This window comes from Ctenocephalides felis, unplaced genomic scaffold (genome assembly GCF_003426905.1).
Source record: "Ctenocephalides felis isolate EL2017-DRISC unplaced genomic scaffold, ASM342690v1 CF-g0.4_SCAFFOLD_01886, whole genome shotgun sequence".
Lineage (NCBI taxonomy): Eukaryota > Metazoa > Arthropoda > Insecta > Siphonaptera > Pulicidae > Ctenocephalides > Ctenocephalides felis.
In genome coordinates this window covers 105,142,629-105,162,406 of record NW_020538040.1, presented here as the reverse complement: position 1 = coordinate 105,162,406, position 19,778 = coordinate 105,142,629, and the positions used below count along the sequence as shown (strand labels likewise).

Here is a 19,778-nt window from a genome sequence, read left to right as displayed (position 1 = left end):
GAAATATAGAGAATTGATAGAGTATAGTTCCAGCTAAAGACCTTACAATAATTTACAAGCAGCTTTATGGACTTTAAAAGTTTACGGATAAAAATCACCCCGAAAAAGTTGCAACCGTTCGAGCATTGGAGTTGTTCAACGAAACATGTCTAACTCATTTCGGCAATATCATGAATGGCAAATTAAAAATCAAATTAATGAATAGTAAATTTATTTTTAATATCAAAAATATTAACAAAAACCATTATGCTGGAACGAATTAATGGCATTTCAATGTATTTATATGGAAAAAATCATTTTAATACACGAGCGATTCGACGTGGTTAACGAACGAATTAAATTCATATGTCGAGGTACCGATGTAATAGCATTTTAATTTGCTAAAATTTTAATAAACTATGCAAAAGACAATATGTAGTTAAAATAACACAGGTCCAAAAAAGTTGTCTGTATTGGGTGGGTATGCGGCATATGTTTTCCAATGTAGTTTTTCCGCTGAACACGAATCTAAAGTCGAAATTTGGGGTCAAATGGCAAAAAATTGAAATTTTCTTAACGAAACGACAAAATCGATCGAATAATTCTTCTGCATAATAATCAAAATATTATAATTTCTGTCGTTTCCCTGAACTTTTTACCTTAAAATAACCAGTGAGTTTCAATTAAATGATCTATTGAGTGTTTTTTGTAAAATTCAGCAGTAATTTACAAATACTTTTCCTTCCCATTGCCCCTGGGTAATCTGCAACCATGTATGCAATTCGACTATCTGAAAATGTTTTGGCAAAATACTGTATTCTACAAAAAAAAAACTTAATAGATTATTTAAGTGAATGCTCAATAGTCATATAAGATAGAAAGAGCCAGGAAACGACAACAATTATAAGGTTTTAAGTATCATGCAGAAGAATTACTAGATCGGAGAATTTGTCGTATTTTGATTTTTTTCAATTTTTTGCCATTTGACCCTAAATTCTGACTTCAGATTCGTGTTCTATGTAGTAAAAACTACATACGAAAACATATACCCCACACCTAATACAGACAACTTTTTTTATATTGTGAACCTGTGTAATTAATTGAATTTTGAAAAATCAAAAAAATATTAAATGGTTATTAGTAGTATATTGAAATCCCAGAAAATAAAACACAAACCTTATAATACCTCCAAATGTTAGAATTATTATATAAGCTTACTAATCACCATCGAAAGTGTACTAACTAATCGCTACTTATTATCCACATATTACTTGACTTAAACAAAATATAGCCTATAAATTTAATAAAGAAATTTGTATCTAATGGCGCTCAATTGCTGAATGGAGTAACTACTATCTATAACTATGTTTTAATTTTAAAATAAAAAACTTATATAATGTAATTAACGTTCTGATTATTAAATAAAATTTCAATAAAAGATATGAGTTTGATTAACAAAAAACCCTTTCAAATACGTCTAGTTCTGTGTTATGACGAAATTTAGTATTTAATCAAATCATCTAATATTCTATGTCGAGCACACAACCAACGCTTAAAAATATTCCACATAAAATTACTTTCATCAAATATTGTTTATGATTCAATTTTGAAATTGATAACGCACGCTCCGTGCAATTAAGTTTGATATCAACAATCATGTTTCAAGAATTATATGGTGCATAACATTCGCTTTCAGACATTTTTATATACGCATTTTATGCGATGGTAAGCTGATTTGCTATAAAACTTGTAAGTAAAAACTGTTTTACACTGAACAAGTTTTATTAAATTTAACGAAGTAATAGTTTACGTGCGGTTATTTGTTTATTACATCTGCTACGGAAAACTGAAATTACTGTAACATGGTTAAATTATCAATTTTAAATTCTCAAGTTTTTATAACAAAAGACTTTTTCTCACATCAACAGACATCAGGAGGGAGTTCATCAAACAGGTTTATTAGTCGATATATAATTTTTAAAAATCTGTATCTCTCGTATATAGGTTAGGGCGAATGCACAAAGGTCAAATTTGGCTTCGAGCAATTATATTGTGAAAACCAAACCAATTATATCACAAGAAACAGCACATATCTATTTGACTATGTTTGGTAAAATTTCCCGCTAATTCATCGTTGCATAAATGTGTGTTTTGCTGTTTTAGAGCTCAAATTTGCCACTTGGATCTTTTTACCTCATATTAGGGGCGAAATGGGACTGCCACGGGCAAACAGATCCAATGATTTATTTTTAATTTTAAAGGAATTTTACAAAATAATAGCAACAATATTCATTCACGCAAAATATACATTTCATGGGTACATTTTTAGACAAAGATAACACTGTATATAACCTTGATCTTGTCAGAAATATTCATCAGCAGAGTTGGAATAACTATTTATTTAATATATCTCTTGAAAAATAAACTAAAAATTATTTATTATTTTTTATTGTTTACACCATTGCCAGATATAAAGGTTCAGTTCGTGGTTTTTACGCCACCCACGTGCAACCTTTTATAGAGGTTATATAAAAAAACTGTTAAATAAAACATAAAATTAACATCACATCTTATAAAATAATTAAATACCATATACTTAAAATTTATATTAACATCTCGTTAACTTATAAGCAATAAGTAATCTTGTAAGCAATAGTGCTCACAACCAAAAAAAAAACTCACAACAAAAGAAAACACTTTCGTTGTAGATTTTCAAATATTGTCGTTTATCTCCCGATAGCAACGTCGTAAGAATCGAGGTGACGGCTGATTATTCATCTTTTTCCCTCTACTTTTAAATATTGTTGTTAAAAAATTCCTAAATTTACTTGTTTTTGATATATCGGTGGTGGACAACTCTACCCCACCACATAAGTGTAAATTGTGGATTTAATTAATTCTGCTCGTGGCTGATGACTAGTAAATAAGTAACCCAAAGCAACGCAGCGAACTGCTACATAAACACATTTTATACTATCGAGTTTGGTATCAACTATCATATCTCGAGAAATTTGTGGTGCATAACATTCGCTTTCGGAATTTCAAAAATGAATCGCAAAGCAAATGGGGAAAAGCTAATCGTTGCTTTAGCGCGTAGCCCAAAGCGGTGATTAACGGCCATCGTATTTTTGCCGCTGTTACGTGTATCAATAATACGAAACGGTGTCAATTCCGTGTAATGCGCAAGAAATGCCTACTCAAATTATTAAAACCGGTAATGTACTGCAAACGACATTCTCAAACTGTGAGAAAAATTAATAAATAAAAAAATTAATGCCATTAAAATAGTTTTTATGAGCAAAATAAAATCCTTTACAAACAAAAACATTTAAACGATACTCCCTTTTTGTATAAGATTTTAATAACTAAAATTTTAACTGATCTTTTAAAAAACTTTTAAATTTAACTGATCAAATTTTCATAATGGCAGGTCTAGCAATTTCGGAGATCTAATGAAAAAAGTAAAAAAAATGCCATTTGGCGGTCAAAAATGATCATTAGACATATGCACATCAAATTGTCAGATATTTTATAGAGATTTTAACAATAAGTATAAATTTTGTTTGCATTCCTATGCGTTCCGTACCAATGATATTCGTTAGACGGCGACGCGGCGCTTACGCGCTTTGACATTTTGTCTCTAAGCAGTTAAAGCAGTACGATTGCTTTGAAAAAAAGTTCAGAATTTCCAAAATATGTCAAAATAAAGAAAACATTTTGTTTTCAAAAAAACAAAAAAAATTTCAAAAAAAGTAATTTTTTGTCAAATTCCTAGTTTCTCAAATATCTATTTTTTCGAAGTAATTTTTTTCCAAAAATGTTAATCGTTTTTAAAAAAATAATAATATTTGGTACGGGAAGTTCCAGCAATTTGCCTTAAGGCTAGATGCCATGCGCCCCACTAGTTTTTATAATTTATGTATCAATGTTTTAAGAGTACAGAAAAATAAAGTTAACAATTTAAAGAGTTAGCAGTTTTTGAGGTGGGTCGTCTCAAAAAAACATGCCCATGATTGCAACCCCCATAGTAATCTGAATTCAAAAATTACTAATCTAGAAAGTTGTCGCTATGATATATACTACAGACATTTATACTTGTTTATCTATGACTACAGACAAGTTAAAAAAAATCACAAAATGACGACAGTTTGAAAAAAAATATTAGGTTGTCAAATATCTCCCTTCCGCTTTTTTGCTCTTGGTTTATAATACAAAAAGGCGGAAGGGAGATATTTGACAACCTTATATTACCACTTATTTGAGTTGCTCGAATTTAAAAAAATAGTGAACATTAACATTGGGGAATAAATCTGGTATATACCAGAAAAGAGTCTATAAAGAAGATTGTCTGAAAATTTCAAGTAAAAAGACGGTTTTGAAGAAAACGCGTTTAAAGTTCCGCAAAAAGAAGGAAACAGAAAAGGATTATATCATGGTCAAACAGCTCTCGTACACATATTCTTAAATAATTAAACTTTAAAAATATGAAAGAAAATAAAAACACTATATTTTTGAATTTCTACACTAAAATATCCGCTTAACCCTCCGTCGGGAGTTAGAAGTACATAAAACCATGAGCCTCCTGCGAATATACTTAAAACCTGTATCTGTCAGATACACTGCGCCCGATTCTGTACGTATTTGGACTGCGCCCGACGGAGGGTTAAGAAATAGGTAGGACAACAAATATAATGATTTGTCATAAATAAATACTTGTAAGATTAAATTAATTGCAGCCACATCAAAATTAAGAATTACATACATATGAAATTTAACACAATAAATCAATTAGTAAAAACCATTTTTTGTTTTGTGGTATGATATTATAAAAATTGGGAAACTCAGACAAATTTAATCGGATTACAAACTTAATTAGTATAAACTATTCTTTGTTTTGTGGTTAAAAAATGTGGTAAATTGGGAAACGCAGACAAAGTTAATCGGAGTAGACCGTCTGTCCGCATGGTCGAGTACTGGGACTTGTCCGTCGAGCCGCTACACTTCCTGATTGGTTCACCTAGGTGCAACTCTGTGCTCATATTGCTCAATCGATTAGCGGCGAGAGAGGCCTGATGGATGCCGCGCGGATTTTGCAACTGCTTGCAACCGACGGTAAGCCGATCGCGGTTGCGCAAACGAACAGTTGACCATACTGACCATACCTGGCAGCAATTTGGATGTTTAGAGCAGAAATTCCGACAGGCATGACGACGACAGTCGCACTTGACCTCGATAGAAACGCGGGAGAATATCCTTCACAAGGACGAATTTGTGTGGTTAAGAGTATATATGGAATTTACACGTTTTTGACAATATAAATACTCTTGAGATGAATCTTTTTGTTTTACTTTAACACTTTTTAACCCTTTTCACCCGATGCCGAATCACTCATTCCGATACAACTCCTCCCTCGGAGTGGATCCGAGTGGAGTTGTCTCACAGGATTTGTCATATCCGACTTCCCTAAACGGATACTGAATCTGTAACATGTGCAGATATTTGCTTGAGATTTTTTACTGATACAAAGATTTGGGTCGAAAGAAGTGTTTTTGTTTTCTCGTCTCACAGCCAGTTTTAGGACTTTCCAGGTATATAACGTCTCAAAATAATGCTATTTTGTATACTATATTCTACATACGATAATGTTTGTCCGTAAATGAGCTCTTTCAATGGTATACAACCAGCTAAATAAAATTTAGTATTATATTATAACTTTTACACAGTTATGATTTTATAATTGTGTAAAAGTAATAGTATGCTAATCAAACTACTTGATGTATAATTAATTCTCGAAAAGGAAACAATAAAAGAATGTGAGGCATTATTACTTTGTAAAAAATATTATACACAAAGATTTGTTCTTATTTCATATATGAGGCTCACTGCATTATTTTCATATGAATATAAACATATTCAAAGAATTCTATATTTTCTCTTCAAAAATAATTACAAAATTGATTTTGATTCCCAATTTTTTGTCAATTTGAGATTTGTATGCATATTGAAATGCATAAAATTTTAATTATTATGATAAAATGAACAAAAATGTTTGAACTATTTCCAAAGTCTTAATAAATCCTTAGATATGTTAACAACACACTAAAGAACACATTTGTGTCAAGTATTAGGTTTCAAAGTTGTCGGAGTTGTGGAGTTGTTAAGTGGATATAACTCCTCTCTGAAGCAGAGTCAAATCCTAACCGATCTGGCTTCGGATATGATAATCCCATCTCTAGTTCTAACAAAAACGTACCTGTTGTAAACTTGATATTATTCAGCCATGTAGACACTGAAGAACGCTCATTCACAATAATATATAAATTTATTTTCTGCAACATGGAAAGCAATTTCCAAAAGGCATAGCGGGTTGATTCCACTGTCGTTATAATTATTGAGCATCGTGATAGTGAAATTCATTTCAATACATTTCACAGTAAAATGTAATATATGTATATCATTTTTTATGTGTTCTTTTCTCTTTTTCAATGAATTTACAAATTGCTCGGCCGTTTTGCCGTATTAAAAATATATATATATAATAAAAATTGTAAAAATACTTGAAAAATAATAGTAAATCTCGCAAAGACAGCACTGCCTTATAACTGCATAGATTTATTCTTAGAATGAGCAACTTTTTTAACTTACGGGTCGCATTTAATTTTAAAAATTATATGGCGGGCCGCACTTATTAATAACTTACAAAACTTGGTATGTATGTACTAATAAACAATAATATATAAAAATGCCAAATTTAAAAAAGTAATTATTTGATAAATTATTGCAACGAAAAAAGGTTGCGCTGTTTCTTTAGAATACATTATAATTAATTTATTGATAGAAGAAAATTGATGAAATAAAGGAAATTAGAATTTTAAAAATGCTTGACGGGCCGCAGAAAAATATTCAAAGATCCGCATGATGCCCCAGGGCCGCAGGTTGATTAATCTTGAGAATAGATTTTTTTATATTCGGCGCTTCAATACGAACTGAGTCATTGTGTACACAAACTACCGAGTTAAGGAACTAAGTTGTCCCCAAAATGGGACAGTCGGGCGCCAAGGGTTAAAAGTAATAATCAAAAATTGATTTTACAACATTAGATATTTGACTAAAAAAAACACTGTATGGAAGCCCTAGCGATCAGCTGAATGTAGAATGTGTAATGCAATCGAAAATTAAATGAAGTGGTAGCTGTTAATAACCCTTATTATTACCTTATCACATATGCTATGTGATTTATAAACTTGAAGTAACAATCGGAACCTGGCAATAAATTTCATACTCTGAGACCTAATTGAAACTAACAATATATCCGCATCCAAGGGATTGATAACATAATTGTTTTAATCAAAATCTTTTGGTACCCCTTGGCAGTGCAGCATCCGAGTCGAAAGGATTAATCTCTGTAATTTTTTAACACCATATTTCACAAACAATAAATTCTATTAGTTGGTCACTATTAAAACCTTAATTCAGAATTTGATCAGAAATTCTAAATATACATATTAACATTAAAATTGAAAAGAATCAATATACAACGAAAGAAACAATATACTAACACGGTATAAGTGGCATTTTGCCTTAAGGCAAGTTGCATAAACTTCCCGATCGACTTAATCAACGAAAGATAATCGTCTTAACCAATCAACTTTTAAAATTGTGATAACAAAATTTTGAATTTCTGATACGACCCGTTATTCCAAACGTCGATGAGTATTTATAATTGAACCACTTTTCGAAACCCCTTAATATTTCAGGATGTTCGTTGGGACTTTGGACTCTGACAGTAAATGAAGTATCATTGAATTCGTATAAAAAACTCAACAAATAACAATTTTATTCTGCTAATTCTAAAGAAACTAAGCCGACCATCTCGTAAAATTAATTATCGTGAGTCCTTATCGGATTTCATCAAATGTTCATCAAAAGTTTTGAAATCCATGCAATCGTTTTTGAAAACACGTCGACGAAATGTTAAATATTTGTTCACGCATTCATACACACACACATACAACTCTCAGTTTTTGTGTCAAAATATTCAAAACGACTTCAAACGTTGAGAAACCAAAATTAGCAATTCAGATTCGGACTTCTGACAAAAAAAATTCTCCCTTCGGTAAGTTAAAAAGCGCAAATTTAAAATAAACTAATGGTGCATGGCACCATGCAAGACAAATTGCTGGAACTTCCCGCACCAGAATTAAATACTCGAGAAAAAAATAGTAATAATAAATATTGATCAATAATTAATAACAATTGTTTTAAATATGTTCTCATATTATATAGCAAAGATCTTATCGTATAAAACACTTGAAAATGTTTACTTTAATAAGACGAATGAGGCATCTATCTGAGGATATATTGCTTACGATTAGAATAAACGTATATGAAATATATGCATTTGTAAAATAAGTTGTAAATTTAGTTTATAATTTATATTTGAAGTATAAATTTATATATAAAGAATAAAGAAAAATCTTGGATATTTGTTTAAAAATTAAAAATCTTGGTACGGAACCCAAAAAAATTGTGACAAAATTAGTACTCATTATTTAAATTTTTATAAAATATCTGATAATTTGATGAACACATGTCCAATGATCATTTTTGACCGCAAGATTGCATTTTTTTTTACTTTTTCCTCTGTATCTCCGAAACCGTTAAACCTTCCTTTCCAAAAATTTAATCAATTTTTCATTTTGTCAGTATAAGCAAATTCTTTTTTGAATCATTCAAATCGGACGCTCTGTTCCCTGAAAAACTGTATTACCGTTTTTGGCACCTTTTGCCCCGTATTTTCGAAAAGGCTAGACCTGCCTTTGCCAAAAACTAACCAGCACAGCAAAAATTTCAATTTCGATTTTTTGCGATTACTATAACTTACCCTACGGAAAGTTAATACATTATATTCAAAGATGTTTGTTATTTTATAATCTTGACTAATCGACATTAAAAGATTTAAATTATTTTCACGAACGAAGCTTATTTACGAAAAATGTATTTAATCGCCTGTCACCAACAACACAATAATATCGTATGTGACTAAAATATTTTAACGATAATAAAGCACAAATTAAATTAGAATGGCTTTGATTGAAGTTATAAAAATTAATAACACTAAAGCTAGAGATAAAGATAAAAAAAAACTATTCCAGTGAAAGTTATTGTAGAGCAAATTTCAAAATATGAAATATAACCTCAAAAATATTAAAATTCATAATTGTATATTTGATCCATAAATAATGACAAAAAACCACTAAACTTGACCACTGCAATGATACGTTGCAACTATTATATATATTTTATAAATATTTGGAATAATTATACAATCAATTTTATGTAATAAATTTCTAACCTCAAAATTATGAGTGATGTAAAATAATAACACTCACCTCTATGAAGAACTGCGTAATTGTAGTAATGCTCAGATACACACAAACTAGACATTATAAAATTTATTTATTGACATGTAAATAATTTAACTTTAATTTAGCATTTTGTTTAGTATTGATAAAAACGTCATTTTGGTTGAATTTAATACCAGGACACAGACTGGGTAAAAGACATCGAACAATCGATTTTGACAAGCAGTTTTTAGTGAGGCTCCATCTAGGCAGTTTTCTGGAACTAAATATTAATTATTAGAACCATTATGAAGGCTTTGAATAAATTGAACTATTTTAATATAAATAACTAGTTTTAAGCAAAGTTTTACGTTCTAATTGATCTAAACAGAAATATAAAAAAAACTAGAACTACTAAAACTTTTAAAACTATTCTATTCTATACATTTTATTATTAACTTCCAATGGGGTAGTTACAGTAATGGGCCGAAAATCGAAAAACCAAATTCACGTTTTCGGGCGCACGGATCAACCGATTTGAATGGTTCGAAAAACATTCGATTCCTATTGATAGGGGGATGTGCGGATTAGTTTTTGGCAAAGGCAGGTCCAGCCATTTCAAAAATACAGAGCTAAATGTAGAAAAAATGTCTGAGAGAAATAAGCATCCCAATTGAATGATTCTAAAAACTTTCTGCTTGTGTTGAAAACAAAACAATTGCTTTTGGAATTTGAAATTAAAATTTTCATTTCAATTCTTTTTTTTCATTTTTTGTATATCGAAAATAATTCAGATTTCAATTTTAATTCTTGATAAAGTTTTAAAGCTCACTTATATACTTTAAATAAATATTTTTGAGTTTGTGATTCAGTTTATATGATTCTTATAAATATAAGACAATGGTACAGTATTTATTTATAATAATCTATTTGAAAACATTTAATATTCCTCGAACATTTCGTGACGGTAAGGAAAGTTCCAGCAATTTGCCTTAAGGCACGATGCCATACAGCAGTTTATCATTTATTTACATAAATAAATTTTATAGGTTGAACTAGATCAACTATTTAACCCCTTCCACTCGCGAAATGCGAGATTTGCGTGTATTTTGCAGTCGGAGCGGCGGCATCCGAGTGGAAAGAGTTAAATAGTGTTATGTCAAAACTAAATCGTTATTTTCAACCGACTAATAGAATAAGTTAATCGTTTATTAAATAACAGTTAAACTTAACTTAACTTAAATTAAAATTAACAATTAAAATCGAATAAAACGAATTGGAAGATCGTATATTTTTAGTCGACAGATGTCTGCACAATATAGTACTGATCATATTAATGCAACAACACTAAAAATACATAAATTAATATTTTATCAATATTAATGACTTTAGATGAACTGTACATCTATTATATATTCTTATTTTTGCGCAAAAATTACAGAAAATGCTACATAAAAAACTACTGTATTTTATAAAATTACTTTACATCTAAATGTAAAAATTGTAAATTATCATTACTTATGAGAAGAAAATATGCAAATAATCATCAATATTAAGATAGTCAGTTGAAAATATTATGGAACAAATAATAATATACATGCAGTTAATACACAAACCACTGCACAATCTAGTATAGATTATTCCATTGCAACATAAAAATATATTTTTATTTTATTAATATTATTAACTTATATGAACTATATATCTATATTAAATTATAATTTTATTTTTACTCATAAATTACAGAATAAATAAACGATACGAAAAAAATAATTGCATCCTATAAAATCACCTTACATCACCTCATATCTAAACGAAGTAACTATCATCTGGAAAAAAGTAAAAAATCATGAGGGGAAACTAAATAAAATAATTTTGCAAATTATTATTAAAAACACAGCTGAGAATGATATTTCTAAATAAAGAATGTATGTTAATTAGTTACAGTTAAGGCACGAACCGCCTGACAAGTGACAACAGTGTAGTTCTATGCACTAACAAGAAGTTTTGTAAACGCAAAAAAAGTGTTTTTAATGATTATTAATGATTATTAACAGATATTTTAAAATAAAATCTATATTAAATTTAATAATAAAATATAAAAAATAGTTAGTAAAATAAAAAAACAAAAAATGCCCCCAGTGAGAATTGAACTCACGACCCCTGGTTTACAAGACCAGTGCTCTAACCCCTGAGCTATGGAGGCTTATACACATCAGAGTATGACTACGGGTATTAAGCCTCGAAAACCGAAATTTATTATTTAGCCAGATTTGACAACTCGTTCGTTAAATATCACCTCAGTTCTTTCGATTTATGATAGATATGTACAATTAGAATAAACAATAGACGTCGAACAATATTAATTAAATTCTCCTCATAAAATGATGCCAATAGTTTCTGTCATAGGAATCACTGATTTATCTGCTGAAAATCTTGTTAAAGGTTCTTTCACTTTAAATCGACGAATATTTAGTTAATTACATCGTAAATTTTAAAATGTATTGTTTCAGGAATTTTGCGATGTGATCAATTACCACTGGGGACTACTTTAGGAAATAATATCACAGGGTATAAATGGAAAATTGACACCAAATATTACAATGCTGAAGCTTATATATGTCCTGTCGATGTTAATGATAATATGCCCAATGATATACTGCAAATGGTTGAAGCTCTTGTAATATATTTCGATGCAGAACAAGTAAATATCATTTGTATTTTATTTTATATCCAATTATCTGAAAGAACATGTTCTGCATATTTTGCACATAGTGTCTTTCAATTTTTGTTTGTAAAAACTAATGTGTTATTCAGATCCTAATATGCTGTAAAACTTAAAAGCACTTTTTACTAGTTATGACAAATATATTCAGAACTGTTGTACTGTATAATATTAATCCACAAATCTTGGGCTTTATACATTCGAAGATTAATTATTCATAATTAGATACCTCAGTAAAACGCTTGAAAATCTTATAACGCTGCTTGCCTCAAGAAAATTTTCAATTTATATATTTCTAAGTTTGAACATATATCTTTTAATTGTACTAATAATGGTTCGACTTTATTTTTCCAGCAATATGCATAATTTGAATAATATAAATAAATATCAAAGTTATTCGCATTTCCACAAAAATATATTAAAAACTTCTATATCATAGTTGATTATAAAAATTATATTTTCTCTAAGGAAGACGCAATATCCTGCCTTCAATCAATTGAAGAAAAGATTAAGCAGTACCAAGCTGAAATTTTGCTCTTAGTATGCAACTCATGCAGTTCGAATGTGTCAAGTAAAACAAGAGAGTCAGCACTAAATTGGTGTCTTAAGCATCATTTCGAGCTCATTGAATTAAATCCCATAGAAACGAGTAAGCCGACTCATGAAGAAGATTTAGAAGATGATGAAATCATTCCAGAAAAAATTGGAATTGATAGGGTCATTGAAGCATTGCATACACATCATTGGGTTAATGCTACTATGAAAGGTGAAATTTTTAATATGATATGACAAAAGTCATAATCAATTGTGAATGTCATTGTGAATGTCTAAAAATAATATTAAGATTTCTTATTACTTATCTTATTTTGAATTACATTCAGATATATAATTTGACTTTACCCACAATGGCTTTCAATTTTAAATGATCGGTGATCTAGAAGAAAATATTGCATTTATAAATTTCCTTTGGACACATCAAATCTATAATGAAATAAAAAGTTTCTTCTAGTGAGCTATCAATATTTTTATGCCTAAAAGGTGTCTTATTGAATGTGTAACAACTGAAGTTTTTTCAGACCCACATAATCTCTTGGCATAAGTTCATTCAGCATTAATTGAATGATTAAACAGTTTATGATAAAATCAAAGTCTTCAAGTAGTACATTAGAAAGGATTATACTTTTTATTTCTATTCATTAGTTCTTAGGTGAGATATTGGCCTATCGTTTTTGTTGTTAGAATAAGTGCTTGAAATATTTTTGACAAGTTTATGTAAATCTTGCAATTTTCAGGTGATCCCAATACTGAAGACACATCAGATGATTTCTCAGAATTATTTTCACAATTATTGTCTATGAAAGAGAGTGTAAGATCTCTACCACTTAATGAAAGAAAAGCACATGCAGAACAAGTTGTTGCAGCATTTTGGAGAGCTATCGGAGGTGATGAGGAAGAACTTGGTGAAATTACTGAATAGTTGTTAATATTAATATATAAGTATTACTTAACATGTTTAAATTAATTTTATAATTGTAATTTTGGTAATAAATTGCAATAATTATTTATGTTTACTCTATTTATTATTATTATTATTTATTATATTATAAAATTATCATATTTTCAGTTACAAAATGCAAAGTTGTAGGTGGCAAGTTGAATAAACTTCCCGATACTTGCAAATAATCAAATTAAACAATATAAAAATTGAGATTTAGCTATTTACATAGAGTATGTTTATTTCGAAAATAAAGGTTTTGCTTTCACAAAAACTAATAAATTCAATTTCCAATTGATATTTTTCAAAAATATTTGGAATACAGGTAACCCCTGTACAACACAGTAGTTACGTTCCAGAAAACTAGCGTGATATGATAATCCGTGTTATAAGGGACAAAGAACTAGTACCAAAAGAGGAGTTACGTTCCAAGAATTCAAAAATACATGCTACATATCATGATGTTATAATAAATATTGTTACACTTATTAATTCTTTTAAGAAGTAATATACATTACTTGAATTATATGATTTTTTCGTCATAATTAACAGTAAGTCCTATCCAGCATGTTCTTTTTTTTGCAAGATATCCTCATCCTCTGAGCAGTTTTCTATACTACCTTCAGATCCGTATATTATTTTTTCCAAAAAAATTATATTTGCGATTACATGCTTTTAAAAAAAACTTTTATGCTCATTTTATTTAAAGAATTGCTTAATAATTATTTAATATATTGTTCGGATAATCCTAGATTTTTTTTCGATAAAACGTACGCGCTCTAATAATTTATATCAAATTAGTTATCTTTTGCACTATTTCATCACATTTATGGACCTATAGCACGGCGATTTTACTTATTTTAGTAAATTAATTAAATAAAGTCTGCTTTTTATAGGTTTTACTATATTTCTTATTTTACTAAAACTTTCCTCAATTCTTAAACCGTGTTATGCGAACCCAGAAGTACCGTGTTATGAGGGGGATGGTCTCAATTCTTAAATCGCGTTGAAGCGAATCCGTGTTATAGAAGTACCGTGTTATGCGGGGTTACCTGTATCTTAAATTATATTTAAAATTGAATTTAATTAACACATTTCGTTCTATACTTTGTGTTTTCAATTAAGTGTAGGCATCAACACAGTAATCAGTATGAAACACAACCAAATGCACAATGCACAATGAAAAGCCTTGCACTTTTTTGCTAATTATAAGAAAACAGTTCGGCCGATCATCTCGCAAAATTAATCAAAGCGAGTCCTTAACGAGTTTCATCAAAGGTCTTTAAAATTTTGAAATCGGTTCAGGCGGCCCTGAGAAAATTTCTACGAAAGATCTTATTTTGACTCACATGCACATTTGCTCTCGTACACACGCACACAGTTTTTCCAATTGTAAGGTCAAATGATTCAGAATGACTTGAAACGTCGAAAGAGCAAAATTAGAAATCGAATTTTCTGGCGAAACTTCTTTTAAAAAGTTAATAACTTTTTGTACAACGTTATAATCTTACACATTTTAACTAAATTGTATTTTTTAATCTTGAATTATTTCAATTTATATATACATACCATATTCAGTTTGTTCGAGAAACCACACTTGTGTTAATAATAATAAGCACTTTCACGAGTAAAATTCAACTATTATATTCACACACTTATCAAGTTATATTAACTGAATTCTGTTATGTGAATAACAATTGCATTATTATACAATAAATAATATTTACAAAGTCTATGCACACACAAAACATATTGAAGATGTAAATATGAACGAACACTACACTCACAGCTTTTGCACAATTTAGAATATTCACACTTATTTATAATGCTGTTTAGGTAAAGTAACTTTAAACCAAGTACCAAATATAAAATTCACATTTTATTTAAAAATTCATATTTTATGAATTATTTGAATTTAGTTTATGTAATATTTTTTGTTTAACAATGCAATATCGAACACTAGCACAGAAGTATTTAATTTAGTATGAAAATTAAATTTGTGTTTATTTAAATTTAGTATCGACAGCAAATTTAATGGGAAATTATTATATATTAGCAGCAGCTGCACTTTTTATGTTGAAAAATTTCAATGAATTTAATTATAGATTTAGATTATTTAATTTAATATTGAATTAATAATTTAATAATCACTTTACTATTGAAGTCCTGAAATAAAAGTATTGCAAATGACTTAAGTAAATTAAAGAAAATATTTCAATTATAGAGTAATTTGTATTCAGTCAATTTAATACTCATACAATAACATAATATAAAGTGAAGAGGAATGATAAACAAATGAAATGACAAATTAATGACATTAAAATCTATAATTTGATAACCTAATTTTTGGAAAACAGCCTAATCAACTTCTTCCATCCTTGACGCATCTTCTGCATCACCAACAAGTGGAGGCAAGTCACCGCTGGCAGGTTCATCTTCAGCGAGCATTGGCTCTTCTTCATCAATACCTAAACCAAGTTTGATCATGCGGTAAATTCTTGAAGCGTGAACTTGGGGTTCATCTAAAGTAAAACCAGATGACAGCAAAGCTGTCTCGAAAAGTAAGATAACTAAATCTTTAACGGCCTTATCCTTTGGATCAGCATCGGCCTTTTGTCTTAAAGTATCAATCACAGAATGATCGGGGTTAATTTCTAAGTGTTTCTTGGCAGCCATGTAACCCATGGTTGAGGAATCGCGAAGAGCTTGGGCCTTCATGATTCTTTCCATGTTGGCTGTCCAGCCATATTGTGATGTTACAATACAACAGGGTGAATCTACCAATCGGTTGCTCACAACTACTTTCTCTACTTTGTTATCCAAGATATTCTTCATAACCTTGCAAAGGCTTTCGAATTTAGTCTTATCCTCTTCACGCTTCTTCTTTTCATCTTCATCTTCAGGCAACTCCAAACCTTCCTTTGTGACAGAAACTAAAGTTTTGCCCATGTAATCCTTCATTTGCTGCATAACATACTCATCAATTGGTTCTGTCATGTAGATTACTTCGAATCCACGCTTCTTGACACGTTCTACAAAGGATGAGTTTGAAACTTGCTCTTTGTTCTCACCAGTGATGAAGTAGATGTGCTTCTGGTTTTCTTTCATACGACCAACATAATCCTTGAGAGAGCAAGCTTCGTCTCCTGAAGATGAAGTGTGGTAGCGGAGAAGTTCGGATAAACGACCACGATTTTGACTGTCTTCATGAATACCAAGTTTCAAGTTCTTGCTGAATTGTTCATAGAATTTCTTGTAGCCATCTTTATCTTCAGACAATTCATCAAACAGATCTAAGCATTTCTTGACTAGATTCTTGCGGATAACTTTCAAGATTTTATTTTGTTGTAGCATCTCACGAGAAATGTTCAATGGCAAATCTTCGCTGTCAACAACACCCTTCATGAAGTTGAGGTATTCTGGAATGAGATCTTCACAGTTATCCATAATGAACACCCTGCGGACATACAACTTGATATTGTTCTTGCGCTTCTTGTTTTCAAAGAGATCAAAAGGCATACGTCTTGGAACGAAGAGAAGAGCTCTGAATTCGAGTTGACCCTCAACTGAGAAATGTTTGACGGCAAGATGATCTTCCCAGTCATTAGTAAGTGACTTATAAAATTCACCGTATTCTTCTTGGCTTATATCATCGGCATTTCTGGTCCAGATGGGCTTGGTTTTGTTGAGTTCCTCATCTTCAGTGTATTTTTCCTTAATAGTCTTCTTTTTCTTTTCTTTCTTTTCTTTATCGGCTTCTTCATCCTCTCCTACATCTTCAATTTTTGGTTTTTGATCATCCTCCTCGCCTTCTTTCTTTTCTTCTTCAGCTTCATCATCACTGAGCTCCTTTTCACGTTCCTTCTCTACCAATAATTTAATTGGATAGCCAATGAATTGTGAATGTTTCTTGACGATCTCTTTGATTTTGTTTTCTTCTAAGAATTCGGTTTGATCCTCTTTGATGTGTAATACAATCTTTGTACCACGGCCGAGGGGTTCAGAGTTGTCAGTCTTAACTGTGAAGGAACCTCCTGCGGAAGATTCCCAAAGGTATTGTTCATCATCATTGTGCTTAGATGTGACCGTGACTTTATCAGCAACGAGATAGGCCGAGTAGAAACCAACACCAAATTGACCAATCATACTAATATCGGCTCCAGCTTGTAAGGCTTCCATGAAGGCTTTAGTTCCAGACTTCGCAATTGTACCCAAATTGTTCACAAGATCAGCTTTCGTCATGCCAATGCCTGTGTCAATAATGGTGAGCGTGCCCTCACTTTTATTAGGAATGATCTTGATGTGGAGATCTTTGCCGCTGTCCAAGCGAGATGCATCAGTAAGGGATTCATAGCGGATTTTATCCAAAGCCTAGACGAAAAAGAATAAGTATTAGAAAATAATTTCATATATAATGAAAATATCAAAAAAAAAAAAAAAATTGTAGATCAAGTGACTTGGTCTCACTAAATACTTACATCTGATGAATTTGAGATCAATTCTCGCAAGAAGATTTCTTTGTTAGAGTAGAATGTATTAATAATTAAAGACATAAGCTGAGCAATTTCAGCTTGGAAGGCGAATGTCTCGACATCACCAGCGTTTTGTGTATCTTCAGGCATCTGAAAAATATACAAGAAATAAGAAACATGCACATAGAGGTTATGTGAAATTGCACAAAAATTATTTACACAATTAAATTTTATTCGAATTGTAAGTCACATTCAATTAAACACTATATAATTATTGAAGTGACTTAAGAAACCTCGTGCAAAATCAAGCGGCACAAAATTAATATCGCTTAAAAACGAGGCAAAATTTCATTGCACAATTATTTTATTATAACAATGATTTAATTTAATTAAATTAAATCAAATCAAATAAACGAAATGTAATAACGATAAATAAAATTAAAACATACCTTGAATAATTATATGTAACTTCCTAAATCAAAGACGAACACTCTATCACGAAAATCCAGATTGAATGACGCAGAAAAGCCGGTACATGCGCTTTTATGCACAGATGAAGCGCCTCGATGTTTCTAGACTTTTCTCAGAAGCAACTTCCGGCTAGTCAACTTTAATTATGATTTTCTCTATTATTTAACAATTTGTAAATGGAAAAAATAACACTATTAAGATTCTATTGTTATAAAGATTTATAATTTACCTAATAATTATTTTAAATAAGCCTAATTTAGTAATTTGATAATTAAGCTATTTCCTGTTAGAATCTTCTCGAATGTTCTAGAACATTCTAGAAGCTTCTCGAATGCTTCGTTCACGCAGGATGTTAGGCGCGCAATTCAAAGAATATTATATCGCACAATAAAATAATACAGGCATATATATAAAAAATTTTTATAATTATTAATATACAATATAATTATGATCGGTATAGTTTTCTTCACTTAAGTATTACCCAAAATTATTATTTTCAAATTAAATTATCGCTTCATTGGACAATATATAAAAATTTATCTCTCTTTATGTATCTTTCAATGATAGTTGATTATTTTGACTGTAGTTCTATTAGTAAATTATATTCTTAAACAGTTTAGCATTATTCTATAATGTTAACTAATTATGAAATAAATATCATACTATTAATTAACATTCTTATACTTGTCTCATATCATTATAAAAATTAATGCTATACGAAAACAATAATAGAACGTTTCAGTTGAAAGAAACAGTAATAAAACAAAAAATATTTACTGGAAATAAAATTAAATATATAGATTTGCTCTAAAATTAATATTCTTAACTCTTGCAATTGTGATCATAGGGAAAATATTTATTGTAGAAACTAATCTATGCATCTGATAATAAGAATGTTTATTAAAAAAAATCCTAATATGTACAATTCCAAAATAGTGAATGTTTTTTAATTAAAATAGATATTATTATGAATAAAATTCTGTAAAACTATGTTTTTACGGGATAGTAATTGTTTATGCTTACATTTTCTTAATTTTTATTCATTTGATTTTTGTAAAGTAATAAGTATTTTTCAAAACATTCATGGCATGTTTATTGATTTTATTATTCTGTAGTAAACTTTATGAAGTATGAATTAACTTATTAATTAACTTTACATTGTTTATGATGTGTTAATCCAAATCCTAATTGTAAATGCGCACTTCTAGTGTTTTATATATTTTACAAAATTTATTTATACTTTCAAAATCTTATTTGAGCTAATTTAGTTCAATTCATATACAATATCGATC

The 19,778-nt window shown here is 29.8% G+C and overlaps 2 protein-coding genes, 1 non-coding gene and 1 pseudogene across 3 annotated transcripts; 1 reads left to right on the top strand and 3 right to left on the bottom strand.

Annotated features, from left to right (window-relative positions):
• LOC113376670 overlaps positions 1-9,498 on the bottom strand; it is a 125,236-nt pseudogene extending 115,738 nt beyond the window's left edge.
• Positions 9,499-11,456: 1,958 nt separating this feature from the next.
• On the bottom strand, positions 11,457-11,529 carry Trnat-ugu. Its single transcript has one exon. It is a non-coding gene; the product is annotated as a tRNA-Thr (tRNA).
• A 97-nt stretch (positions 11,530-11,626) lies between these two features.
• Positions 11,627-13,525, top strand: LOC113375638 (alpha- and gamma-adaptin-binding protein p34-like). The gene is made up of 4 exons (XM_026615567.1): positions 11,627-11,768; positions 11,837-12,027; positions 12,517-12,814; positions 13,341-13,525. Exons 1-4 carry the CDS (start codon positions 11,708-11,710, stop codon positions 13,523-13,525), a joined length of 735 nt encoding a protein of 244 aa, XP_026471352.1. The 5' UTR covers positions 11,627-11,707.
• Positions 13,526-15,901: 2,376 nt separating this feature from the next.
• Positions 15,902-18,581, bottom strand: LOC113378361 (heat shock protein 83). The gene is made up of 3 exons (XM_026618896.1): positions 18,465-18,581; positions 18,022-18,165; positions 15,902-17,914 (listed from the first exon to the last, which is right to left on the bottom strand). Exons 2-3 carry the CDS (start codon positions 18,163-18,165, stop codon positions 15,902-15,904), a joined length of 2,157 nt encoding a protein of 718 aa, XP_026474681.1. The 5' UTR covers positions 18,465-18,581.
• Between the last annotated feature and the right edge of the window lie 1,197 nt (positions 18,582-19,778).

Bases quoted from the DNA above. Each gene is read 5' to 3' on its own strand.
- LOC113378361 (XM_026618896.1), bottom strand. From the start codon at position 18,165: ATGCCTGAAGATACACAAAACGCTGGTGATGTCGAGACATTCGCCTTC. The intron at 17,915-18,021 runs GTAAGTATTTAG...TTTTTCGTCTAG, and splicing joins TGATCTCAAATTCATCAGAT to GCTTTGGATAAAATCCGCTA.
- LOC113375638 (XM_026615567.1), top strand. From the start codon at position 11,708: ATGATGCCAATAGTTTCTGTCATAGGAATCACTGATTTATCTGCTGAA. The intron at 12,028-12,516 runs GTAAATATCATT...ATTTTCTCTAAG, and splicing joins TATATTTCGATGCAGAACAA to GAAGACGCAATATCCTGCCT. The intron at 12,815-13,340 runs GTGAAATTTTTA...TGCAATTTTCAG, and splicing joins GGTTAATGCTACTATGAAAG to GTGATCCCAATACTGAAGAC.